The 22,872-nt window shown below is 41.2% G+C and overlaps 1 protein-coding gene across 1 annotated transcript in view; it reads left to right on the plus strand.

Moving 5' to 3' along the window:
• Positions 1–14,287, plus strand: part of LOC118701655 (sodium channel protein type 5 subunit alpha-like) — a 217,710-nt gene extending 203,423 nt beyond the window's left edge. Inside the window, exons 24-28 of the mRNA XM_054515743.1 lie at positions 4,709–4,762; positions 6,306–6,447; positions 6,904–7,004; positions 7,496–7,766; positions 9,433–14,287. Of these exons, the coding sequence (XP_054371718.1) occupies positions 4,709–4,762; positions 6,306–6,447; positions 6,904–7,004; positions 7,496–7,766; positions 9,433–10,667 (1,803 nt within the window). The 3' untranslated portion in view covers positions 10,668–14,287. The remainder of the gene's footprint in view (positions 1–4,708; positions 4,763–6,305; positions 6,448–6,903; positions 7,005–7,495; positions 7,767–9,432) is intronic.
• Positions 14,288–22,872: the final 8,585 nt, after the last annotated feature.

Below are 22,872 nucleotides of genomic sequence, written 5' to 3' on the forward strand. Positions count from 1 at the left end.
TTTCATTTAAACATCCAATGTAGAGGAGCAAGAATTTCCAGGTTTAAAATACTGTGCCTTATCTGAAGTTTCTTAATTCTTCTGATTACATAACAATTGTCTACTTTTTGGGGAGGAAAAACTCCATCAGAGAGATAGCTCTTCCTTCACCATTTCTTTTATAAGAATCAAGCTCCAGTTTTCTGAAAATCTTCAGCTGTTCATAAGTTGGCATTTCCTAAGGAATATCCTGAAGTAGTTGCTTCTGTTGGGATCAGTGGTGGCAGAAGAAACATAACTGGTTGTAAGGTGGATCTCAACATACATTGGGAGAGAATGGGCAAGTACTGCTCTTTTCCAGTTGAAAATGGGAAAATGGTTTCTTTCAAACCTGTGATCCTATATTGAGTAGGAAAGAAATAGATCTTTTAGTTGCAAAAGAAGTCTTATAAACCTAGGCCTGGTCAGGCTGAACAAACTGGTTTTAGCAGGAAATCAGGTAGGATTTCCATGACAGGTGGCAGCTCCTTCTTCACAGAGGAAGAGCAGGAGCCAGTTTCCATCAGGGGATTGATTTTGGCTTTAATCCTGCACCTGGAGCTCTTATATCTGCTGCTGACCACAGGCAGTAAAGTGAAAAGGTGCCACACACAGAGAAGGGGCCCAAACACCTGGATGTCCTTTGCCAGGAGTGTCTGTGACAGGTGCCCCTTGCCAAATATTCCCCATAAGGGCTCACATTTCATGGGCAAACCCTCGTGGGAAATGCAGGGGCTCAGCTGACAGCCCAGCTCCCCTGGAGAGTCAGACACCTCTGTGCATCCCTGTGCACAGCAGGGCCAGGAGGAGATCAGCATTTGGGTTACAACCTGCCAGGATCCCAAACACGAGCGTTTGGCTGCTGCCGTTTTCAACTGCCACAGCACGGATCTGAGTGGCTCTGAAGTTCCTTTGGAATGCCTGCAAATCCAAATGGAAATGGGGAAAACAAATCTGCTTGATGTTCTGCCTTCTTCAGCAGCATATTTGAAAGAAATGAAAGTTTTTACTGTGGAAGCTTTAGGGCATGAGTCTTCCCAGAGGAAAGTTTTCTGCATGAAATTTGCCCCAGATATCTTCTGCTCTTTCCCTACCTTGACTGGGATCCATTGTGGTGTCCTGAAGTTGCCACTTTGGGTTAATGAGTCTGAGAAAATTCATGCAAAGTGTCAAGCTCCTCCAACTAAAAGCAGGCTGTCCCAAACCAGGTTAGTAAAATAACAGAGGTGACTGCTCTGCTCAGCCTACAAGCAAGAGGAATGCTTCACTCGTGGGGAGGGCAAGATCTTTGTCATCACAGCTTTTTGACTTGCAAGAAGGGTGATTCCCTTTCCTGGTGATTTAACACTCCTAAAACCCTAATCTAGCAGGAAAAATGTCTTGCTACAACCCAGTGCTTCAGGAATAGTTTTTCTGTATTCCAAATTTCGTTAAAGTATCAAAGCACCTGTGTTCTATAAATCTGTATTTGAACTGATCAAAGAAATATCTTAAATTTCCAGTAGCAGTTTTGCATTTTCCTTGCATAATCCCATGCTTCCATCCTGTGATCACCTCTGCATATTTTTTTGCAATGTATTTTGAAATTTCAGCCATCTACTGAAGAATACCCAGGAAAAAAGTGGTCCTTCATGCAGCATCTGGCTTGTTTGGAAAAGTTCTTCTCAGAATGGACTTAGATTGACTATATCCCACTTATATTTGAATTTGTCCCATTAACTCTGTCACTTTGGAACTCCACATGAGGAGTGGGGAGATTAAAGCACTTCTAGACCAGCAGAGCAAGCAGGAGCTGCAGAGTGAAAGCAATCCCTCATGTCAGGTTTGAAGTCCTGACTGAGCCCATAAATCAGACACAAAATGGTCATGAGGCAGAGTTGTGTGTCTAAAGTTACTGCATTACACCATCTCTTGCACTTCTGTGGACTGCAATGCCTGATTTTACTGTCACTGTGGATGCAGAATGTGCAAAAGAATCTCTGGTTTAGCTTTCAGAAATTTCTCTCATCAACAGTAATGCCCAAGGAAACATTTCAGCAGTGTGAAGGCCAGTGTTTCAGCCACAAAAAGCAGACATTTTTATTGAACAACTTCCTTTCCTGGGGGGAAAAAAATGAAAGAGAAAGAGAAAGGGAAAGAGAAAAGGAAAGGGAAAGGGAAAGAGAAAGAGGAAGAGAAAGAGAAAGAAAAAGATGAAAAAGAAAAAAAAAGAAAAAGAGAAAGAAAAGGAGAAAAAAAAAGAAAAAGAAAAAGATGAAAAAGAGAAAGAAAAAAGAAAAAAAGAAAAGAAAAAGAAAAAAAGAAAAAGAAAATGAAAAAGAAAAAGAGAAAGAAAAAGAGAAAAAAAGAAAAAGAAAAAGAAAAAGAGGAAAAGAAAAAGGAAAAAAAAAAGAAGAAAAAGAGAAAGAAAAAAGAGAAGTAAATTCCAGAAGCTTACAGATTTAAAGACTTGCTTTACTTCAAGGCACCATTTGGTTTGGGAGCAGCCAGTGCCATCCCACCTTTCCCCCTCCCCACTAATTTGCTGCATTGCAGCTCTAACCAGCAGTGAAATAACGAAATGTAATCCCATCCCAGGATGAGTTTATCAGTAGATAATCTCATCACATGACAGTTTCAGTAGAAAATGGTGCTTCTCTGGATAGCTTCCAGGCAGGATAATATCACAAACACTCAAACACAGATTTTGTCACTTCCTTATCCAGAGTGTAAGTGGTTACTAATTCCAGATAAATAATTTCTTTTCTCAGTGTTATATTTCTTTCATTCTCGGTATCTTTTACCCTCTGCAGGTGAAGTGTCCTGGGAAGCTTTCCAGATGTCCCACAGATTTTTAATTCTCTTGCTTCTCGACAACTGGGGGAAACAGAAAATCACAGCAGTTCATTCTCTTAATATTTATTTTTGTCAGATCACTTCATCATCCTTTATCACTGCAAACCCCTGTGCTTTGCAGGAGAGTTGCTGGAGTCTGTGGTACACACTGAGGGGTAAAATAGCTGCTCAAGAGAAAAGATTTCCTCCCAAGTGGGAGAAAAGTACAGGCTAAGATCCAATCATTTTGTGCCACAGGGAAAGGATTTCATGTTTCACCCCAGCCTTCCTTCCTGAGCAGCACTTGGAGCTGAAAGCTCTAATGGCAGCAGAAAGTCTTTCATCAGATTAGAAAGAGAATGGCAAAGAAAGAAAAATACTAGGATATTTAGGGAGTGTCAGCATGACAGGTTCAAATAATTATTTGAATATAAATCCTGATTGTTCCTGTAGATACTTCATCTAAAGTGATTTTTAACACACAGCACCACGGAAGAGATTTTCCAAAGGGTTCTGATTTGGGTGACTGGGTTAATCTCTTTCAGGCAGTAGATAAGAATGGGTGCAACCTTTCAAACACTATTTTATGTATACTTTTGTGAGAAATATCACTGATCTCTTGTACATTTTCCTTTGGCTTAGTAACATTCAGAAGGAATTGGGCAGGCAGCATTACCTCCAGGATTTAATATAATAATAGAGAGTTTATTAAATATAATAATAGAGAGTTCTAAAGCCACTGAATGTGCCTACCTCAGCCCAGCTGCCTGGGTTTCTCTTGGTTACCTCTGGCCAAATTCCTACTGGAATTTTCTGGAACTGTATGCCTACACAATAGGACAAAATTCAACTTAAGTATCAGTAGGATGTAAAAAAATATTGGGCGTGGGTTTTACATGTATGACAGTGTAAATCTGATGAAATGAATAAATCTAAAAATGCCTCATTATCTGCTCCCTCTGACTCAGGTCAGGGTAGGTCTAAATAGGTCAGAAGTCAAATGAGAAACAGCTCAGGAGAGCCCAAATGAAGTCAGGGGGGCTTAGGGCAGAGTCAGACCTAATGCCAGGTGTGCTTGGCATCAGCCTGTGCCTAATAAGAGGCAAATATTGGGATCAAAGAGTCATGGGTTTGCTAGAGAATAGTAAAAAATCATTTCCCTGTGTTCCTCCTAGGAATGCTGTCACTGCATTGAACATCCCAATAAGAGACACTGACTTCTGTGGAATCTTTTCTTCTTTAAACAATTATTTTAAAAAACATATTAAAACTACCGACTTCATAAAGCTTAATAAAAAGAAAATCTGAACAGTAAAGCAGATTGATTTTCCAGGGCCAGGCTCACAGCAGGTGTTGATTGCCTTTGCCTCTTTCAAGTCAGCTGTGATTTATGCAACTCCCTGGGGTTTAATATTGTTGTGATTTGCCCTGGTTTAGAAGAGGGCAGAATCCAAGCAGGATGTGGATGGGATCCATCTCACCTGTGCAAGGCTTGTGCAAGACAATATCCTTTAATGTTATGTGTAGCCATATCTCTTTGTTACTTGAAAATTTTCAGGTCAAAACTTCCAAAGATTTAATTGTTATGTTTTCTTTCCTTCTTAAAATCTCTACTAAAAACCTTTCCTTTATCCCTGCAAGTGCAGAAAGTCAAAAAACAGAAATGAGAAAATCCAGGAGAAAAGCATGCTGGAATTAATTTAAATATCTAAATGAGCATAAAGTCAAGGACACATGTTAGATTGCAAGGCAGGCAATGTATTAATTGTGAAGTACATGCTCAACATTGCATTTTGAAAGTTCATCATGGAGATTATATCATTTCAGGGTGTACTTGTTTAATATGCTTATGTCTTATGTGGGATTTTTTTTCCAGGCCACATTTAAAGGCTGGATGGATATTATGTATGCAGCAGTGGATTCAAGAGAGGTAAGTCTCTGCAAGGAAATTAATAATTTCCTGTTCTATTGCCTTTTGCAGCACTGATGGTGCTTAACAACAAACACAACAAAATTAAATACATGCAGGGTGCCAGTCCCTGTCTTACTCCGGCTGGGACATTGCAGACCCTCATTGTTGGTGGCTGTACTGGAGCATGATGACCCTGAAATTAAAGTAAATGTGGCCCTTACTCCTACAAAACTGATTTATCTATTCCTGCTGCACAACTCCCAGCACACAGAGGCACCTCAAGAATTAGTTTGAGTCCATCAAAGACTTAAATTGCTCTCTATATTTCTTCCCCTCTCCCTGTTTATTGCCTTATTTTCCAACTTCTGTTGATAACATGTCCTTAAAAGTGCTGTGTTTAGATTGAATTGCCCTGTGAGACAAATGTTTAACCCTCCCTACACCTTCACTTTGAGCAAGTGTCTATTCTGCAGCCAGCAGCTCCTCTGGAGGAGTGTGGGGAAGCTCCTGGCAGACAAAGAGGGTGGTGTGAACTTCCAGCTCTGCCTGGGATGCGCTGGTGACTGGTGGCAGCTCAGCTCTCACCTGTTCTGCATCCTGTTCAGCTTTCAGCTTTCCATAAAAGCAAACAAACAAAAAAAGCATTTCCCTTGCTACACCATGTGTGGTTTTTTTATCTTTTTATTGAAAGATCTACAGTATTCTTTCCTGCTTTTAATTGTATGAGAGTAACAAGTTTACACTTACAGTGTACACTTTGAGGCAGCTCTCTGGTACTAGGAATTTAAAAGGCTGAATTTAGGGCAAAAGTTGAGGCCTAAGGGGAGGAATAAGGGGTGGAAAAACTTCATGGCACCGCAGGAGCAGAGAACTATCCTTGCATAATATAGCTCATGGTGGTGATTTGTTCTGGTACTACCTGTGCACAGGTATCCTCCCTGCTGCTGAATGAAACTCATGGATTACCCACAAGAAAATATGGCATTTAGGGAATGCACCTTATTCAGATACCAGGAGCTGATGGGGCAAATCTGAGCACTGTCACCAAACATGGAAGAGGTGACTTGAGGTTATCAGACTCAAATCACCTCTTTCTCACTTCTTCAGCAATAGACCTTATTCCATTCCACTCCTCAATAAAAAAAAAAAAATTGCACTTAAAAATGCAGTGTTTTTCATTAGGATTCAATTATACTGCAATCATACTTCTGTTTTATTGTAAGTACCATCAGTTCATGCAGGCATTAGGATAATCAGAAAATGGGTTCTTTTCCTCTTCTGTATTCAGACTGAGAGCATTTGGTAGGATTTATTCTGGAGTTGCACTTTCTGGAGCAGTGTGATTGTTGTGACACTGTTGTGAAGTGTTGCTGAAATGACTGTGGCATTGCAGATATCAGTGGTAAACTTCAGAGGAGAGCTGACTGCTCACAGCAGTTACAGTATTTTTCTCATGTTTCATAACTTTTATTTCCAATGGACAGCTTTGTTTTGACTGCATCAATATTCTGATGTGTGCAGAGGTGGTGCCATTTTCACACTCTCCCTTTTCCCTTTGCAGTGCGAGGAGCAGCCTGAATGGGAATGTAATTTATACATGTACCTTTACTTTGTGATTTTCATCATCTTCGGGTCTTTCTTCACATTGAACCTCTTCATTGGTGTCATCATTGACAATTTTAACCAACAAAAGAAAAAGATAAGTATTGCATATGCTACACATCATCCTGTGACTGCTGCAGGGACCAAGGCCAGGGGCAGGTTTATCAGCAATGGCTTTGCCACAGCAGCCTTGACATCAGCAGTGGCAGAGCATCTGCAGAAAGCACCTTCAGGACTTCTACAAAGGCTCAGCTGTAGCAGTCCCTGGTGTCCCTAGAGCATGAGCATCCTGAAAATATAGGGTGGGGGACTCTATTCCCCACAGAATGCAGCAAAGCAGCTCAGGCAGAGGGGATCTCTGGCACAAAATTTGACACAGGAACACAGACCAGCCTGGTGTCCTCTGTGCACCAACACCACTGTCCCTCTGAGCAGTCCAACCTGATGAAAGCTACATTAAAAGGGAAATGAAATAGGAGAGGATTCACCCTTTGGAAGGGGGCAGAGGCAAGCTCTCTTCATTAAAGGTAATAGTGTTGTTCTCATCCTATACTTAGGTGGCCAGGACATCTTCATGACAGAAGAACAGAAAAAATATTATAATGCAATGAAAAAGCTGGGATCTAAGAAACCTCAAAAGCCAATCCCAAGGCCATTGGTAAGAACAGCATAATTCAGTTGAACATTGTGTAATAGTTGAACGTTTATTTACTAGAATTAGCACCATTCCACTCTCCAGCATAGGAAGATTTATTGCTCCCAGATGAAAGGCACTTACTAATTATTTGTTTTGATTTTGGATGATATTTACAAGTCCAGTGACCTGTGGTACAAAATTCCCTCTTCTGCAGCATTGACTAACATTGCAATTTACATGTGCCATTTACATATGCCAGTGGCCACCTGCCTGCACTGAATAAATTCATGGCCACAGTCCAGTGTCTTGTTTACAGTAGGTTCAAAAAGCATTAGGAGCAAATGGGTTTGAAAACTCCATCAAACAAATATTCATCATCATTTTTAAGTTTATGAAGTTCCAACCAGATGCAATATAATCTCTATTTTCCTCTACTTTCTGATCAATCAGGAGACAATTATACCATTTTTACATGGCTCAGATTTCCCCACTAAACCTTTTCTTTCCCCCAGAACAAATACCAAGGTTTTATTTTCGATGTCGTCTCAAAACAAGCCTTCGACGTCTCCATCATGATTCTCATCTGCCTTAACATGGTTACCATGATGGTGGAAACAGATGACCAAAGTCAAGAAAAAGTGAACATCCTCCACAAAATCAACATGCTTTTTGTTGCCATCTTCACTGGGGAGTGCATCTTCAAAATGCTGGCTCTGCGACACTACTACTTCACCAACGGCTGGAACATTTTTGACTTTGTGGTTGTGATTCTGTCCATTGTAGGTAGGTGACCCTGGATTCTTACCCAGACTCCAAGGTTAGAAAGGTAGATGTAAAATTATTCGGCAAAATTAATTTTGTGCAATAGTATATGCTTTCAACTCAGAGAATTGAATCCTAAACAAAATTTTAATATGTAATTATAACTAGCATACTACTGCCTAACAAAGACTGGTTTGATCAGAAAAAATAGAGGTTTATCAAACTCTACATTTAATGATTCATGGTGATAAAACATGAACTGCCTGCTACATACACTTAACACCAGATCTGCATGACCAATGACAGAGAAATAAAAAAGCCACATGAAAGTGGCACACATGGATTGCTATTGCTTTGCTAATTTTTTTTTTACTACAAAAGTTTGAAAAAGTCCTTCAGGGCAGGTTTGGGCAGTGCACTGAATCGGACTTTTCTCAGCCTTGTTACTAGAGCTCTGTACCCTCATACATCCAGGGTATGAAACAGAAAGACACAGTTTTATTGTTAACTTGTGCCATTTGCTGTTCTGGAGATATTTTTAGATGCTAAAGAAGTGCAGGTCAAATGAATCCAAAATCCTACCATAAGAGTTTTCTCTAAAGCTGGAAGTAGCAGCAGCTGAAGGTGATCAACTGATCCAGTGAGCAGAAGGAGCTAAGAAATTCAACTCTTCTGGAAAAAAAATTTCCATTTTGAGGGAGGGAGTAGGTGAATGAAAAAGTGGTAGGAAAACATCAGCTGATGCTCTTGCTGCTCTGAACACCCTTAGTGGACTGGGGAAGCTGCAAGATCCCAGTGCAGATCTCCGGTGCTCAGACACTCACTTGTACTTTGGGGGCATTGAACAGCCTGGATATCACAGGTTTGGGTCACCCAGGGAGCGTCACTGCCACACAGCTGTCACCAGAACCTTGATGTCCGAAGCTCTGGAAATGCCCATAGCACACAGTTAACCAGAGCTGTCACTCTGCTCACAGTGCTGTCCCATGACCAACCAGGGTGTTTCGGTGTCAGAGGCCTTGAGCCATGCCAGTTTTCCTGTAGGAATCAGGAGCTCAGCAGGGCTCAGTGCAGCCAGGGACTTGGCATTAAACTTTCTGGACCAAGTGCTCTGCTGCTGCAGGAAGAGTTTAATACAGGAGTGCAAGCTCGTTTCCTTGCTAGCGCAGCCTTAGCCCTTAGTTCCCTCCCAGCCCATCAGGGAAACTGGAAAAATTTATAAGCAAACAACCAACTAAGTGGATACACAGTAAAAACCTGCACTGTTCTGGTGGTAGCTCAAATAAAACAGGCCAAGCACACCAGCATTTCTGACTCATTATTTTACAGACAAAAATGTTGTCATATCAGACAAATTCTGACATCTGCACTCACGACAAATTTCTCAGGTGGGTCACAGGTCAAAAAGCTGCAGTTATCTGTGTCTTGACTTGATCTTGGTTTCTCATTACCAACAGAAATCTTTCCCTTAATAAAACTGCCACTACCATTCTTTGCTTACAGCCTCACAAGTTCTTATGGATTAAATGGGCATGAAAAACCAACAATGCCTTCCCTTCATTGTGAGCTTTCCACTCTGGGCAACTTTCCATTTATTTTCTCAATAATCCTGACTGATTGCTTTAAAAGGAAAGCCTGGGATTATTTCCCATGTACTAACTTGCTGTCTGTCTCTTTTCTTTTCAAGGCACCGTACTTTCTGACATCATCCAGAAATATTTCTTCTCTCCCACACTCTTCAGAGTCATTCGTTTGGCTCGGATTGGCCGGATCCTGAGACTCATCCGGGGAGCCAAAGGAATTCGAACTCTCCTGTTTGCCTTAATGATGTCCCTTCCTGCTCTGTTCAACATTGGCCTCTTGCTGTTTCTGGTCATGTTCATTTATGCCATTTTTGGCATGGCTAACTTTGCCTATGTGAAGAAGGAGTATGGGATTGATGACATGTTCAACTTCCAAACCTTTGCTAACAGCATGCTCTGTCTCTTCCAAATCACCACGTCAGCTGGCTGGGATGGTCTTCTCAACCCCATTTTAAACACTGGACCACCATATTGCGACCCAAACCTTCCCAATGCAAATGGCTCAAAGGGAGACTGCGGGAGCCCTGCCGTAGGGATTTTATTCTTTGTCACATATATCATTATATCATTTCTCATTGTTGTAAACATGTATATAGCCATTATTTTAGAGAACTTCAGTGTAGCCACTGAGGAAAGTACAGAGCCTCTAAGCGAGGATGATTTTGATATGTTCTATGAAATCTGGGAGAAGTTTGACCCCGAAGCCACTCAGTTTATTGAGTATGCTGCACTTTCAGACTTTGCAGACGCGCTGTCAGAACCTTTGCGCATAGCGAAACCAAACAAAATCAAACTCATAGCGATGGACCTGCCCATGGTCAGCGGAGACAGGATCCATTGCTTGGATATTTTGTTTGCTTTTACAAAAAGGGTGCTAGGAGAATCGGGGGAGATGGATGCCCTTAAAATACAGATGGAAGAGAAGTTCATGGCAGCCAATCCCTCCAAGATCTCCTACGAGCCGATAACAACGACGCTCAGGCGGAAACAAGAAGAGGTCTCCGCCATCGTCATCCAGAGGGCCTACAGGAGACATTTGTTCCGGCGCTCCATGAAGCAGGCATCCTACCTGTACCGGCACAGAACTTTGGAGAGCAGCATCCTGGAGGACGATGCGCCCGAGAAGGAGGGTCTCATTGCGTTCATGATGAATGAAAACTACGGCAGGCCCATAGACAAATCAGAAACTCTGTCCTCCACCTCCTTCCCTCCGTCCTACGACAGCGTCACCCGAGGCACGAGTGAAAACCTCCAGCTGAAGCTAACGGACGTGAGCAAAAGCGATGAGGCTATAGATTGTCTTCTCTCACCCAACAAGGATAAAGAATCAATTGTTTAAGTGTTTGTTTAGAATGCTTTAAAACATTGTTTACAGAATGTAATGCTGTAACTACACAACGATTGAAGCAGCCTTCTTATTAAAAATTAGTTGCAAAAGAAAAAAAGTGGAGTTTTTACCCTTAACTACAGGAGTCTAATAAGTCATATAACATTTGACCCTGCTCTTTTTGACTTGGCTCAATATTTATATTTATATATGCACAGGAAGATTCTCTGCAGGGTCATAGCTGTTATATCAATGGTGTGAATAAGAATAGGCTAGACTGTAAAACAGTAAACACAGTGTATATCTATCCACAGATAAAGCCTGGCTGTATACATTCATTTAAGGTCTTACTCATATTAGTGTGTTTACTTATGGCGATGTATGACCTTGCATTCTAAAAAGAAAAAAAAAAAAAATCACAGCTGCTGTAGCAAAATGTAACACTTACTGTATATGTTGTGAATGGTCTTTCATAAATTTATTATATTTGATATTTTTTTACTTAAAAAAAAATGAAGTCTCTTTTTCCATGGAGATTAATGATCCTTACACTCTTCATGATGAACTCTGAGTCAAGGTAATAGAAACTTGCGGGATCCCCATCACTTGAAGAGGAAAGTTGTTGATAATTGAAGTATCAAATTAGCAACATTTAAACTGTTGATTACACTAAACAAAGCCCTCCCTCTTGGGACTTGCAACTGCACATCAGCAGAAACACACACAAAAAAAAAAAAAACAACAAAAAAACAGAGAAGCGAATGATGTCAAAATAATGAGAGAAATGGCTTGTTCTATCCTTCAGGAAACTAGACAATAATGGATACTGTTTGTAAAACTGTTAATAAAAGCACTAATTTTTTAGTATGTTTCAAGAATCTGCTTTGAAATCTGCAATCAAACTCGCCATAGAAGTAGCGCATCACGTTTGTGTGTAGTGATCCAAAGCACCATCTAGGCTGGCAAAGTTTCTGTTAAGGTAGTGGGATAGGTTACATTTTCCCCAGGAACACTGAGCTAAGCAGCCTTATTTGGAACTCTGTGCATCGATATTACTCTAAAAAAAATAAATTGCAAATACTACTAGCAGTAATAAATCAATGCCAACTGGGCTGTGCAGAACGGCTGTGACAGTGTGATCAAGAGGTGGGAGGGGAATTACCTCTGGATTTGTACACAAATTTTGAGGGTTTGAATCCTTTTTACTCAAGGTCCATCTTTCATTTTCTCAGATAGTACGGTTAGATTTCTGGGGAAGGACAAGAAATACAGGAACTGATAAAAAAAAAATCTACTAGATAATAGCTATATCCTCATTCCTGTAGGCAAAGTAATATTTACAGTTGATGTGTCCTTCAGCTTCAGGCCAAAGAAATGACAATGTGGTGAAAGGTGGATGTGTGGCTGTAGAAAAGTACTAGAGGTTTTACGTGCTAACATAGGTTATTATTTATTATCTTTCAGCCTCGATAGAATGTGAGAAATTATTTATGGAATTATAGAGACATGTCCATCATTACAGACAAGTTCTTCTTGTTCACCTTCAGACTGATTGTACTTGGGTTTGGTTGGACTTCATGGAAAATCTTGAGATTTCTGTAATGAGCCATTGCACTTTAAAGGAAGAGTAATTGTGCTTTTTCACCTTGGAGAAGCAAAGATATCAAGAATGTATTTAAGGTGTATTGTCATTAACATTTAGTTACATCCCAGGTAGTGAAGGAGTCAAAAAACCACATGGGGCTGGCAACAAGAATTAAAGCAACATGTTACAGTCAAGTTTATCTATGGCCATTGTTATCTGTCCTCTAAACAAGTCAGAATATGTACGACAACATGTCAAAAGGATGACAATGTATCTGTGTAAATATGGGCTAATATATTCTCTCCATTCATTGAGAGGTGTCTCAGGCATTCACTTGAGAGTGGTCTATCGGCTAGTTCAGAGGATTTGCCATCAGGATTCCTGGGGTCTATTCCTGATTCTTACTACATGATTTTTAGGCAAATAATTTAACCTATCTGTGCCTCAGTTTACCCATCTGTAAAATGGGAATAATAATACTTACCTACCTCACAGGGGTGTTGTAAGACTTTCTGATTGCAAAGTGCTATAAGGGAATGAACCATACTATATAAGTATTATTATAATCATGCTCTCTTGCCCTTTTAACCCCATGTCTATGGTGTATAACATAGGGCTGTTCCTCTGGGCATTTTGTTGCCTTTAAATCTTGTATGTAATTAGATTCTAACTTAAGGGGACTACTCGTCGTTCCTTGAAGTAAAAACATTCTTTATTCCTCCCCCCCTCCCCACTCCTCACTTCCCCCAAAAACTCAGAATTGCTCAAGGCTTCTCAAATTAGAGAAACTTTATATTCCCTGTGTATTTATGCTGTAATGTTATTCTGACTGTACATATCACCCAGAAAGAGTATGCGATTTTTATATTTATATGCATATATATATATACACACACACACATATATCTATACATATATATGTACCTTGTGAGTTTATAGAGTGGCTGACACTCGGAGGACACGATTTACTGATTGAAATGTTTTCTCCTCAATGGGATTTATCGATCATTAGCAACAAGCTGCTGCCTATAATGAAACTGTTTAATTAGAAAATAGTACATTCATTACTTGCTGAACAAGCATTTATTGGCTGACAAGTAGCAAAATTATTTTCCTTTCAAAGCTTTAGAATATTAAAAAAAAAAAGATGGAAAAATGCTAAGGAAAAAGGAGCATTTCTCATGTGATTTTTTTTTCATAAATGATGTAAACTGTCTGAAACCCAAGGAAAACGCCAGCCTGCACTCAGAAGTGAGTTGTTGGTTATGCCACTTAAAAAATGTTTTAGTTATTTGCAACTTATATAAGAAAATATTCTAGAGCTGTTTTTATTAAGAGTCAGGCCCAGTAATGAACGGAATGTAAAGAGACAATTAGCTGGTCACTGATTTTATTAGAGAAGAGCCCTTCCTTTGGTCATTTCACCCTTGAGTTGGACATTTGAGTGTCATTGCTATGAGACCCTATAGTACTGATGCAATTACAAATGGTTCTTTTACCCAAAACCTCTATTAAAAAAAAAAAAAAGTAATGCAAAAAAAATCTGAAAGAGGGTCTTAACTCTAGATGTTTACGTGCAACTTTCTAAAACTGAATTGTAAATTGCTTTCAAAAACCTTTGTAACTGGAAGGTCGGTTTTCTATTGGGTTTTCTATTGTTCTGTGGTGTGTTTCTTTAGGGATGAAGAGGGAATGGTATCTTTGTATGGTACGCAGAACTCCCCTCAAAAATGTCAAATAACCTCACTTGTAGATCTTTGTTACTGGAGATGCCGATCCAAATCGAGCCATGATACAACCTCCCAGTGCAGTGATTTAGTTTAAGACACAAATTCAATAGCTGGCCCACACTGTCTATAAGCATGGTGAGTGCTACCATTTTTTTCGGTTGATTTGTTCAATAAAGGCTACCACATGAATCACTCAAGCTACAAAAAGAGCAAGGAAAATATCAGCCAATATCATAGGACATATTAAGCTGTTTGTACCTGGAAAAATTCAAGTTTATTATGTTTCTTTATTAAATAAATAAGGATAACAAATATTTCCTCCGCATTTTTTTTTATGTTGTCAACATTTATGTTATCATTTCTCTGACTCTTTTTCTATATATTTATTTGGGGAATGCATAGTGACTTTTGCTAGGAGGTTTGTTGATGAAAACCCCTCCAGTTCACCTTACATTGGAAGGCAACCTACAGAGAATTAAAATCTTCTTGAAATCAGTGGAGAATTTCTGGCTACATCAGATTAATTCAAAGCAGATTCAAAAGTCTCTCTTCAAACAGAATCATTTAGAGGATGAACCCAACATTGATATTTCAACCCATCCTGCCCAGTAGAATTAACTGGAGGAGGGAAACTAGTTTGAGCTGCAATGAAAAAATTCGGTCAGACCTTTGAATTAGTTTAATAAAAATCAGTTTATAATTATGTTTTAAATTAACCTGGGGCAGTCTGACTTGTGGAGAAGAGGTTTTTTTAATAAGCATTTGCTAAAATATGTCATACAGTAATTTGACTTCTGAGTCAACGTGTATAGAATGAATCTGTCTGAAATTCAGGAAGATATTTTTGGTTTAGAAGAAGAAGTTTGCTGAAATTAGAATTCTCCATGGAGACATGTCAGGTTAGTTAAGGAAATTCCTGTTGAGAATTTGTGGTCAAAATTCCCATGTAGAGGAAATTCAGTGTCATGATCCCCACTAGGAAGATTTTCACATCTAGATTTTTGCTATAATTGCCTAACTTCTATAGATCTATTCCCATCACTGTGCTAGGGACTGTTTTGTCTTACAGAACTCTCCTTATTTTCATGCACATCTTGGGAAAGTTTCTGAAGGATTTCAGATTTTTTTTCATTTTCAGGATGAAATTTATAAAACCCCAAAATTTGCCAATTGCATTTCTTGTTTTCCAGCCCTAGCAAGGAACTTGGAGGACTGTCTCCTCTGAAAATGTGGATTTTTATACTTGTTTTTTTTAAACATGGAATAATTTGGGTTGGAATGAGCCTAAAACATCACCTAGTTCCAAATCCCTCCTGCCATGGGCAGGGACACCTTCCACCGGACCAGGTTGTTTGGAGCCCAATGCAACCTGGTCTTGAACTCTTCCAGGACAGGGCAGCAGTAACTTCTCTGGAAAGCCTGTTCTAGTGTCTCACCATGAATAATCTTCCTAATATCCAATTTAAGTCTCTTGTACCTACCCTCTTGTAGCTTAACTACATTAATAGGTAAAATAAAGTTGATTTTATAAAGCAGCAGATCTATTAAATCAAGCCTAGGTGCAATCCATGAGGTTGGAGGCTGGGCCTGCAATTTCTAGATGCATTTTGAGATTTTTTTTCTTTAGTAGTTTCTGTTTCTTTTTACTTTTGATGCAATTTTTCTGATTATACATCAAGATCCCTCTGGAAAAAGTTAGCATTAAGAGAGCTAACAGCAGCACAGGCAACCCAGTAAGTTTTCTCAGGAAAAGTTACAGATTAGTAATTTGCTTGAGATTGAAAGAGCCTTTTCAAAGTCAGAAAACATTGCTGTAGGAAGGGGAGAAATACAGAATAAATGCTCTGTAGTGTAAAGCCTCCTCTGGGCTCTGAAGGACGCCCATGTAGGATGGCAATGTTGTGTTTCTGGCACCAGGAATGCATTTTCCTGCTGTGTGCCAGGGGTGTGGGGACTGGAGCAGAGCTGGGTTTATAACTGGAGAAAACAGGAGCAGGGCACAGGGAGAGGAAGCGCCAGACGCCCGTGGAGCGGCTGCTCCTCCGTGTCAATTCTCCCGTCGAGCCGCGAAACACCGTCCAGGCTGGGTGAAGAACAAACATGGAAATCCTCCTGAGTGTTTACATATTGCAAAGAAATAGCAGCCGTGTCAAAGGGAAAGCATGCGAAAGCAAATAGTCCTGGGGGAATAGCTACTGGCAGCCAGCAGAAAAATGCTTCGCGGTCAAACGTCACCGATAACCCCGCGAGGGCTGGAGGTGTTGGGCTGCAGCACAGGCATGGGTTTGTCAGCACCTCCGCCTGAGCTATTTTAGCCAGCTGACAAAAGGGGCTTTGGGCAGCTCCTGGCCCACGTGCCTTTGCCATGGCAAAGTTTCTGAGACTGCTCCTGCAGTTGTTTTTTTCCCTGGAATTTCATTTCATTCGCGTTGGGTTGGGAGTTGCAGCTGGGTCAGAGCATTAGAGGTGTTTTTTCCCTAGAAAATATCTGCAGTCCTAGAAACCTCTAAGCAGTGTTTAAACATCAGCCTAGTGGCCTAAATAATGAGATTTTAATTCAAAAGAATTGTTTCATTTTCTTCTTCTTCTCTTTATTATTATTACTACTACTACCACTACTTTATTTTTAATACACCAAAACTTCAAGTTTATATGATCTGGTCATATTTTCAAACTTTCTGGTTTTTATTTTAGTCAAAAAAAATGGGGCTTCAAGAGGAAAAAACAAAAGACACAGACAATTATGATAAAACCATGCATGGTTCTAAAAGGACTTTAAAGGTGACTTGAACCTATCTCTGCTTTAGAACCCCTGTGGCTTCAGTGGAATCTCAGTTTCTCTAAGGGAATTTAGCAATTCCCATAGGGAAAACAGGTTTTTAACACTTTTTTTTTTTTTTCATCTAGATAGGCAGTCCCAGTTGCACAAGTTTGTCTTAATTCTCTTGCAAAACTTGCAGACCAAGCAAAAATGAAATAATTTTCATTTTTAGCTCAGGGACACACTGTGTTCATTATAAGAATAGCTACAGAGGATACAAATCCTCTGTATCACTCTGGAGTGACAGGGCTCAATGCAATATGGGACAGCTCAGCCCTTGGTGGCAGTCTTGGTGACACAGACTCATTGAATCTTGGAGGAGTTTGTGTTTGAAAGGACCTTTAAAAGCCACCCAATCCAACTGCCCTGCAGTGAGCAGGGACACCTTCCACTAGACCAGATTGCTCAGAGCCCCTTTCAGTCTGGCCTTGAACACTTCCAAGGATAGGGCAGCCTCAGCTCCTCTTGTTCCAGTGCCTCACCATCCTCATTGTAAAAAATTTATTCCCTATACTAGTCTGAATCTCCTGTCTTTTAGTTTAGAACCATTATTCCTTGTCCTATCACAACAGAACTCCCCTAAAACATTTATCCCCATCTTCTTTATGGGTTCCCTTTGAGTCATCAAAAAAGCCATCACTTGCAGCCACAGCCATGCTAAACCTTAAATAGGAGAGGACATCACCTCCCCCTGTCCTTGCCTTACCCCACAGGCCAGACAAGGCAGAGAAAGAGCCAGAGGGAGCTTCAATCAAATTCCTTTCTTTACTGCAGGAGTGGGGACTGAAGGGATGCTCTGGGGCTTGGCTGGGTCTGTTGGAGTCTGGATTTTCTGGCAGATTTGCTGGAAAACCTTAGAGAGAGGCAGAAGAGAAGGTCCTCCTTGTGAGGAAGTGGGATGCTGTGGTTTGAGGTGGGCTGCTCTGGATGTTGCAGGAGGAGCTTTGTAGCTGTGCCAAGAGCTTCAGCAGGGCTGTGCTGCACATGTGCAGGGTCTTCTCTAAAACCTGTGATTGCAATGGGGTGAAGATGATTGAAATGGGGTACAGATAGTTGAAATGAGGTAAAGGTAATTTAAATGGGGTAAAGAGAGCTATTTCTCCTGTGCAGTAGGAGAAGGAGCTTCTTACCCAGGCAGGGAAATACCAGCCCTCAAAGGAGGGCAGGTGCCTCTCAGGACCTACCTGGCTACTGCTGTAACAATAATAGTCAGGTCCATGCACCTCTGCCCCTGTCTCTCCCTTGGCCTATTTCAGTCTGGTTTGGTTGTGGGATGGAAGTCTCAGAGATAAATTAATTCCTATGAGTTTTTCAAAAATAATCAACTGAGGAGGATGTGAAAATCTGGCAAGCAGGAAAGGTTGTAAAAAGAGGTCGAGTCCTAAGGAAAGATAAAATATTTTCCCACAGTGGCACAGGTAGGTCATATATATGCCTCACAGAGGCAGGTCATATAAATGACTTGTGTTGTAGGGGAAACAATTAATTTGCATTTGGTTTGCCACCAAGGACCAACAATTCCATGGCACAAAACACAGAAAAACAGATGGTTTTAGTTCTGGTGCCCTGAGCTTTGTTTGGATTGCCTCCATTTTCTCCATTGCCTCAAGTACCTACCAATGGGAAGGTACTTGAGATGGAAAGTTGTCACCATGATATTTTCTGAAAAATCCTCTTTGCCCAGGATTTTCTCCTGGGAAGCTGAGAAGCCTCAGAGAGGAATGAAAACAAGAATTATCTGATTGCTCCTCCTGTGTTTGCTGCTTTGGAATGTGGCTTGGACATTGTTTACCAACAGGTGAATGTTTGATTGGTTCCATGTGAATTGTTTTAATTTAATGACCAATCATGGTCCAGCTGTGTTGAGGTTCTGAGGAGTCAGGGGTTTTTATTATAATTCTTGTTAAACCTTCTGATGTACCCTTTTTCTTTCTTTAGTATAGTTTTAGTATAGCATTCTATGATATGCTATGATATGATAATAAATCAGCCCTCTGAGAACATGGAGTCAGATTCTCATCTCCCACCTCATCCTGGGGACCCCACAAACACCACAGAAAGTATTTTACTTTGTGTTTTCCAGGAGGAGCTGGGAGGACAGCTCTGCACCTTAGAGGTAAGATCCTCCCTGTACCTCTCTCCACAGTTGTACAGATGTGAAGTGCTTCTCAGAAAAAGTTGGAGGAAAAAATGGGAAAAGCAAGGTGGTCTTGTATTTGCAGGGTTCCCAGACGAAGGAAGGAAATGATGAATCTGACTCCATGTTCTCAGAAGGCTAATTTATTATTTTATTATCTCTATTAAAATAAAGAATGCTATACTAAAAACTATACTAAAGAATACAGAAAGGATACAGAAAGAAGGCTACAAAGATACTAATGAAAAACTCGTGACTTTCTCCAGAGCCTTTTCACACCTTGGCCATAATTGGCCAATAAGTAAAAACAATTCACATGAAACCAATCAATCAATCACCTGTTGGTAAACAATGTCCAAACACACTCCAAAGCAGCAAAACACAGGAGAAGCAAATGAGATAAGAATTTGTTTTCCTTTTTCTCTGAGGCTTCTCAGCTTCCCAGGAGAAAAATCCTGGCGAAGGAATTTTTCAGAAAATATGACAGTGACAAGGATGGGGATTAGAAGTTTGCAAGTACCTTGCTTTGCTTTGGTAGGAGCAGCTGCTGAATAGTGTGGTGGGCAGGTGAAGGGGGGAAGCTCAGTGGTGATGACACTGGCATAAATCTCTCACAGTAGGTGACAGTCACCTGGGTAGCATCAGCAGTGATGCAGCTTCTGTGCAGTGCCATGACAGACACCTCTGTGTGTGCACAGCACTGATAACTGCTTATCTGCAGGCCTGCTGCTCCAGGAATCATTTATCTCCACAGAAATGCTGCAGGGCTGAGCTGGGCAAGCTCTGCAGCCCCAGGGTTTCGCTGCACACTCCTCTCCAGGCAGTGAGAAGGTGCAGAGGGCAGCAATCTCCATGTGCTCCTGTCAGTGGGGCTCCAGTGCTTGGATTCACCTCCCAGAAAGTTCATCACAAAGCACTGTGATACAGTAAGTCAAAACAAAAGATGTGGTGGGCTAGAGAATACATCTGCTGGAAATAAGATTTTGTTATTTGCTTTTTGAAACTCATGGCTGTGTTGGGAACTTGGACTCAAGTCCTCTTTTTCCTCACTGTCAAAGGAAAGCCTCTCAGGAACCCTGTAACATTCAACCCTAGTGATGCTACTCCTATGAGCAATTATTACCCAAGCTGTTTCTCTCCTTTCCTTACAGGAGGGCACACTGCAGAGCTGGATGTTAGTATAGGATACAAAAAATAAAAACCAAACCCAAACCACAACTGAAATGCCCTGGTTTAAGGCCAAAGTTTTTTTGCCATTCAAGCCATGGTGATTTTTTTTTTTTTTTTTTTTGCCAGGAGTGGCTGCCTGGGAATAAAGCAGCTCCTTGCAATGGCATTTGCAATACAGCTAGACTGAGTGAATTATCCTACTTTCCAATGAGAAAACAGCAGAGGCCAGAAAACACTTAACTTCTCATTCACAGAGGCTTTCTAGGCTTCAGGGAGGACATCTTCCCTTCCAGAAAGGGAAATGCTCAGCTGAAATCATGTTTCTGACCCTATTCTCAGCCTGACACTGGACTGCCTTAGTGCAGCCAAAGATACATTGTCCCCCTTGAGGTCAGGGGTGCACAGGTCAGGTGTGACCACCAAGGATAAAACCCCAGTTTTTCACCCCACTCTTGTTCTAACTTACTGCACCATGAGAAAATCTTGCCTTTCGCATATGGTATGCATATACCAGGAGCCTGAAACCCACAAAGGCTGCAAAGCTCACTTTTGAGTAGGGTCTTGAGGACTAAACAGCTCCAGGAGGCAGAGTGTGAGCCTGCCACCCAGCAGCTGTGATCCCCTCTCACCTCAGCCTCCCTGGGAAGGATGGGCAGATCAGCCTGAAGATTAGTCAGCCTTCACATTCTTAGAGTGTTTGGCATAGAAACACTCCTGGACACTGACAGGGGAAAGGTGGAGAACTACCCAGGCCCCAGAAGGTGGTAAATGTGGCCCCAGTCCAAACCTAACAGGGCTGGTAAGGCTGTTGCTTTATAAGGATGCAGAGACACGGGGAGGGATGACTTGCTGCTTTATGTCAGAACCCAGGACACTCCTCTGGCTACACTGGATGGCTCAAGACCCTTGCAAGGGGGCTCAGAGACCTTGGTACGGAGTCAAAAACACCTGTGCCTTTGATTTTAGCCCTTGGAGACAATTACCAACTTTGTGTGAAGAGTTACAAGCCACAAGGGTTTGAGTAGAATGATAGTGAATTTATCACAGGGTGAAAAAGTAGAGTTTTGGGGATTTAGAATGGGGGTTCAAGAGGCAAAATGGAGGAATCTGGGCTGTGTCCTGTCCTCCTTCTTCTTGCCCTCCATCTTCTGCTGTGATGGTGAAACTTCTGGATTGGTTTAGAGACAGACTGTCTAACATAGGTGATAGGCATTGGAAAATTATTGTAAATAAAGTACACATAGTTCTCAGTATAAAAAGCCAACACCACCCCAAGGGTGGTCAGTGTGCTACAACCCATCCTGCTGGACAGATATCAGCAGGTCAGAGAAAGAATGTAATAGATAACAGAAAATAAACAACCTTGAAAAGCAGAATTGAGGAATCTCGACTTCTTCTTCGGTTGCAAGGCTGGGAAGAAAGACTCTTTAATACCTTGGGAGCCATTTCAGCAACAGAAACCCAGAGCTTTACCCCTCTCAAGTCAGTTCAGTATTGCAACCTGTATTGAGAAGAGTGGACAAAGCACACTCCTTCGTGCTCACACTGGACTCCCCTCCTTGGTTCCCTCTGAAGGGAATTTAGTTCAAGTGTTCAGAACTGGTGGGGGGTGGGGGATTTTCAGTAAAATTATATTGCCGCCTCCATGTAAGCAAGCAGGACATGTCATCCTCAGCATTCTGTCCTGAAGTAAACTCCAAATGAAGTTAAAAGAACCTTCCCAGAGTAAAGAATGAGATGAAACATGATCCTGCAGCAATCTTTTTATCTGATGATGTTTGCAATTATCAATCTGAGCTTTTTTAATCCTCTCCATTCTTGGTGTAGGCAGTTGATGCTTGCAAGTATCACAGTTCTGGTCTCAGAGCTGTGTCCAAATCCCTCAAGCCTGAAGCTTAAGGTCCTTACCCAGCTCTAATTTGAGAGCTTTGACTCTCACACCAGCTGACTGTGTGGATTAAATGCATGCAAATACCTTCATAGTGACTGGCAAAACAAACTTGTGATGCTGTCCTAAATTGGGATGCTCTCCCTTCAGGGGTGTCAGCTTGATGTTATCACCTACTCAGCAACTAAATCCCTTTATTGAAGGAGGGAGAATTCCTGCTCTCCATCAGGCCCACAAACTGCTTCTTTACCCTATAAGTCTGTTTTCTCCCCTGCCTTGGGATCACCAAAGCTGGTTTTCCTAACACTGTGAAGATGCTGTTATTAATACTTCAATTACATCTCAGCTTGCTGTGACTCACTCCCATGTTTGCACCTTGGTGTTCTGTCTCATTGGTCTATGAAAGATCCAGGATGAGAGTTTCCATTCCAAACACTCATCTCCCTCCCAAGGTAATGGGGCCAGACAGGTCTGTCTGCAAGGCTTAGATTTCCTTAAGGCATCATGTCACTGACAAAAGCAAACAGAAGGTGGTCCCTTCAATGTGAATAAAATATTCCCTGGCTTACAGCTCTGTCTATAAACCTGGGCACAAGGCACACCTCACATCCAGAATGAGACATGCTGCATTCCCTCCCAGCTCCAAAATGCTTGAGATGCCCTATGCTGGTTCCAAACACTAGTTTTCTGCTCATTTTCCTCTTTGTAAGGATATGCATTAACTTCCAACTATTGAGTTTGGGGTTTTTTAACTCTGTCTTTACCTTTTAGGTGAGCCAAATAAAACCTGCCCTCTGTTAACTCAGTCATCAATAGTTTTGGGGCAGTGAGACAGTCAGGCTGGTGAATCTGCATGGATCACATCTTGGGCTGTGTTTCCAGCTCA

The sequence above is a fragment of the Molothrus ater genome, chromosome 1 (genome assembly GCF_012460135.2).
Source record: "Molothrus ater isolate BHLD 08-10-18 breed brown headed cowbird chromosome 1, BPBGC_Mater_1.1, whole genome shotgun sequence".
Classification (NCBI taxonomy): Eukaryota; Metazoa; Chordata; class Aves; order Passeriformes; family Icteridae; genus Molothrus; species Molothrus ater.